General features: G+C 37.1%; 1 protein-coding gene across 2 annotated transcripts in view; it reads left to right on the top strand.

Moving 5' to 3' along the window:
- Positions 1-908: 908 nt before the first annotated feature.
- Positions 909-4,557, top strand: part of LOC107674878 (ribosomal protein S6 kinase alpha-6) — a 31,169-nt gene continuing 27,520 nt past the window's right edge. For both annotated transcript variants that reach the window (XM_016469012.1, XM_016469013.1), the window contains exon 1: positions 909-1,109. In XM_016469012.1, the coding sequence (XP_016324498.1) occupies positions 1,083-1,109 (27 nt within the window). In that variant the 5' untranslated portion in view covers positions 909-1,082. The remainder of the gene's footprint in view (positions 1,110-4,557) is intronic.

Genomic DNA, 4,557 nt, shown 5'->3' with positions numbered 1-4,557 from the left:
AAAACAGTACAAAATATTTCATATGCTCAAGCAGTTAAGCAAGTACAAGCTGTTAATGGAAATCTGAAGGAAAACAACACAACCCAATTTAAAGATACATGCCGTCATAAATGTCTCTTGGATGGAAACATGCTTGTGGTAAACAAAATTAATTTTGTGGCATTTATAGCAGAAGTCATTAATTGCTCAGCTCAAACAGCTGTATAGATTAAGACATGCTGGAATAATAGTTAATTTTGTTTGGGTTCCAGCGCATGTTGATATACCAGGAAATGAAAAAGTTGATAAAATGGCTAAAGAGTCACTTAATCTGAATACTCCTACTATTTCAGTTTCACTAAGCAGGATGGAGGGGAAAAGTATAATTAAAGAAGCTTGCAATTGGAAATGGCAAGGGAGTTGGAATGACTGTAAAACAGGAAGACATTTTTATAATATACAAAACAGGGTAAGTCAAAGCAAACCGATACTGAACTTCAGTAGAGAAGATCAGGTCATTTTAACAAGACTAAGGATGGGTCATACAAAACTTAATTCTACAGTTCATATAATAGGAAAACACAGTACTGGATGCTGTGAAACATGCCAAGTGAAGGAAACAGTTGATCATGTGTTGTTACCCAGTCCTAGGTATGAACAGGAAAGGAATGAACTACAAAGAGAATTACAGAACTTAGGATGCAATGAATTTTCAATCTGCAACATATTAAACACAAAACAAGGATGTGGTAAAATAATAAAGACAATTTTAAAATTCATTAGGAACAGTGGACTTAAGAATAGCATATAGAATTCATAATATATAGTTAGACTGAAATCACTTCACACTCCAGCACAGGAGGTGGCGGTATGCACCTTAAAAGCTGGTATGCGACCCGCCACTAAATCAACAGAAGAAGAAGAAGAGACGGACATATTTGAGCGGATCGGGAGCGCAGCGCAGCGGCCCGCGCGTTCTATCGCTCGCGTCAGCTGATCACACGCGCGTTTAACGGACACACGACGCGGAGATGCCTCGCGGAGCACGCGTCTAGTTCGACCGCACGACGTCCTTCGGCCCCGCGCTGGAGTCCTCGCGCGAAATGGAGGTGCAGAGCGTCAGCAGCGAGGTATGTCGCACACATGACCGCGTCCACCGGCGTCCACCGGCCTCGGCTGATTCTCGGTGCCGTTACCGGCGGCTTTGTGTGTGTTTTCGGTGATGCGAGCGGCGCGGGTGCGCGCACGCAGTGTGGAGACTGGCGTGACGACAGCGTTAGCATTAGCCGCTAGCATCTGATAATGATGCTGCTGGTCAATCTTTCACAACACTAACGCGAGCGGTGCTGCAGTCAGTGACGTCGTGTGTCTGAGGTGTGTAAAACACAGCATGATGATGAAGATGATGATGATGATGATGATTAGCCTGCGCTTGTTGATCGGATTCTCCTTATGAGTCATGACCAAAGCTAGCACACACTAATGTCAGTGTAAATTAACGTTAGCTGTAGCTATATAACGCCCCAGATATCACACTGTTAACATCAATCTGTGCTCGCAATCAGACAAAAGATGTCAGATACAGTTTCATCTGCTGTTTATCCGTCAGTCTGTCTGCAGATCTCACTTTCTGTTGGCCATTCTCTACCTAACTAACGTTAAATACCCGTTTGTTTGTAATCAAGATTCAAAGATTCAGAAAACGTTATTATCTATCAACCAGTGATTGAAATTTGTCTTAGGTAAAGGGCTCAGACATAAACAACACAAGAAAGCACACACAACCAAATCACAATTAATCCACAAAAACGCCTCTAAAATAAACCATAACAAACCGAAGATACAAGATCCTGACAAAACTGCTAGGCCTTATTTAGAATAGAAATTCAGCCGTTGTTTTTGTACAGATAAGTGCTCCTGTAACGCAGATCAGTCTGCAAGTTTATATTTTTACGAATAGTTAAAATATAGAAGTGCTTTTATTAATCAGATGTAGCTTCGTGGGACTTTGCTGGAGGTGTGTAAGTGTTGTGTGAGCTGTTGCTCTTCCTCACTGAAGGATGCTATCAGGAGGATTTATCCATACATAGGGTTGCTTTTTTTATTATTCCTAGCAGTTACAAGACACTGTGCTTTACTGTGTTTGTTCTGGTAATATCAGTCAGTGTCTGCTGTAAAGCGGTTGATTCTGTTCTCTTCTGACTAATGGTCGATCGATATGTTATTAATGACTGGTGCCGATATCTGAAAGTGCTTTTCCGTGATTGCATTTCAACGCCATCACTATTCAGCATGCTACAATAACTATTTGGGGTTGGGATGTAGTATATAGTCATGGTTATGATATAGGATGTGAAATTCAGCCCCAAAAATTGTGATTTATACATAAATGTGACTTTTATTATGATTATTATTATTATTATTGTAAAACATTAAACAGAATGAGAAATGTTACCCTTTCAATAGTATTGTATTGTAAAATAAAAATCATATTGTTCAGTATGAAATGACAATACTAATATTTGTCTTTATTAATTTTTAAATGTTAAACCATCAAGTTCATATTTTGGGCGAACACACGAGGAGCTCTTCAGGTTTATAAACGCCTCGCATCACAAATCTGTGGTGAAATGGGTGGCACACATTACATTTACATTTAGTCATTTAGCAGATGCTTTTATCCAAAGAGACTTACAAATGAGGACAATAAAAGCAATCAAAACCAACAAAAGAGCAATGAGATGCAAGTGCTATAACAAGTCTCAGTTAGCTTAATGCAGTACACGTAGCAAGGTTTTTTCTAAAATTGTATAATAAATAAAAAAACGGATAGAATAGAAAAAGATTAGAGCAAGCTAGTGTTAGAGGCTGTTTTTCACTTTTGTTAATTATATAATAAATAAAAAGAAAACAGATAGAATACAAAAAGATTAGAGAAGCTAGTAGCAGTAAATAAATAGAGTGCAAGTCTAAAAGGGGCAAGTTTTTTTTTTTTGAAAGGATAGAATTAGAATAGAGAGTGCTAGAGTTAGAGGGTCAAATAAAGATGGAGATCCACCAGGAGGGAACAGTTATAGGGATACTCCACCCCAAAATGAAAATCGTGTCATTAATCACTTACCTCCATGTCGATCCAAACCCCTAAAAGCTTCGTTCGTCTTCGGAACACAATGTAAGATATTTTGGATGAAAACCAGGAGGCTTGTGACTGTCCCATTCACTGCCAAGTAACTTACACTGTGAAGGTCCAGAAAAGTATGAAAGACATCGTCAGAATAGTCCATCTGCCATCAGTGGTTCAACCGTAACGTTATGAAGCGACCAGAATACTTTTTGTAGAAAACAAAAATAACGACTTTATTCAACAATTCGTCTCCTCTGTGTCTCTCCGCATCACTGTAGCGCCATTTTGGAGAATATGCACTGAACTCAAACTGCGTACGCTCTTCTGTGTCAGCCGCGACACAAGGATACGGTTTCTACATGCATTTACGCTTTGATTTGAACAAAAACAGGGCATCCGTGCAGCGCGGCTGACACAGAATAGCATGATGTACTCTAACTGTACATTACAGTCTTACTATATCAGCTGTCTGTCGCATTAATGTTAATCAGACAATAAAATAAAAGAGGGAATCACTCACTGCTCTTGATTGAACTGCTTTTGTAGTTTTAATAAATAATCGTTTATTTGTGATGAATACACTACAGTGATTTTTACATTTTATTAGCCTATTTGTTTTTCTTGAATGCTTTTGTTTAGATGTAAGATTAAATAAGTAATGCACTATTTAATTTGTTTCTTATATTTGTTCTACTGTTTATTTGCATCCTTGTTCTAATGCAAAGATTTAAAAACTATCTATATTGTGATTGTTAATATAGTAATTGTTATTAAGAAAAGAAGTAGAGGAAAAGATGCAACATTGCTTGGTGATTTTGCTTTGGCATCTTCAGAAAATGTTAACTAGATTTTTCTCAAAATTGACTTTGCTGACTCTATTGACTACAAACGGGTGTAGTCCTTTTTTGTTTTGTCCGATTCCAACAAATCCTATATCATTGAAGGCTTTTTTTTAATGGAGATTGTGAACATAAAAATAACTTGTTTTAGTAGAAGATTTGCTCATTGCGACTCATTTTCCCAGCACAGGTCATACATTCCGTGTGGTTAGCTGAAATAAACTTTTTCATTAAGGAATGACATTTGCTCTCTTGATTTCTGGTTCTCTTTTTCTAACATTGCATTATTAGATATATGCATCATTTATATATATATATATATATATTAGGGGTGGAACAGTTCAACTTACTCACGGTTCTGTTTGTATCACAGTTTTAGAGTCACGGTTTCGGTACGATTCGGTATGTGCTATGTTTAGGCAAAAACTATACTGTCAAATAAAAATAAAGAAAATAAGAATTATCTAGCTACAAGCAACAGCACAAATACATACAATAGTATAATAAATACATACATAAATAATACATACAAATAAAATAAACAGTGATTTTCAGGTTTTTTAGGTAGGTCTAACATTAGTTTTTAGGTACAGAAATTGAATAAAGTAATGAAAT

This window comes from Sinocyclocheilus anshuiensis, unplaced genomic scaffold (genome assembly GCF_001515605.1).
Source record: "Sinocyclocheilus anshuiensis isolate Anshui unplaced genomic scaffold, SAMN03320099.WGS_v1.1 scaffold1133, whole genome shotgun sequence".
In the NCBI taxonomy this organism is placed as follows: Eukaryota; Metazoa; Chordata; class Actinopteri; order Cypriniformes; family Cyprinidae; genus Sinocyclocheilus; species Sinocyclocheilus anshuiensis.
Note: the sequence above shows the minus strand (reverse complement) of the source record. Positions and strands in the feature narration are given on the sequence as shown.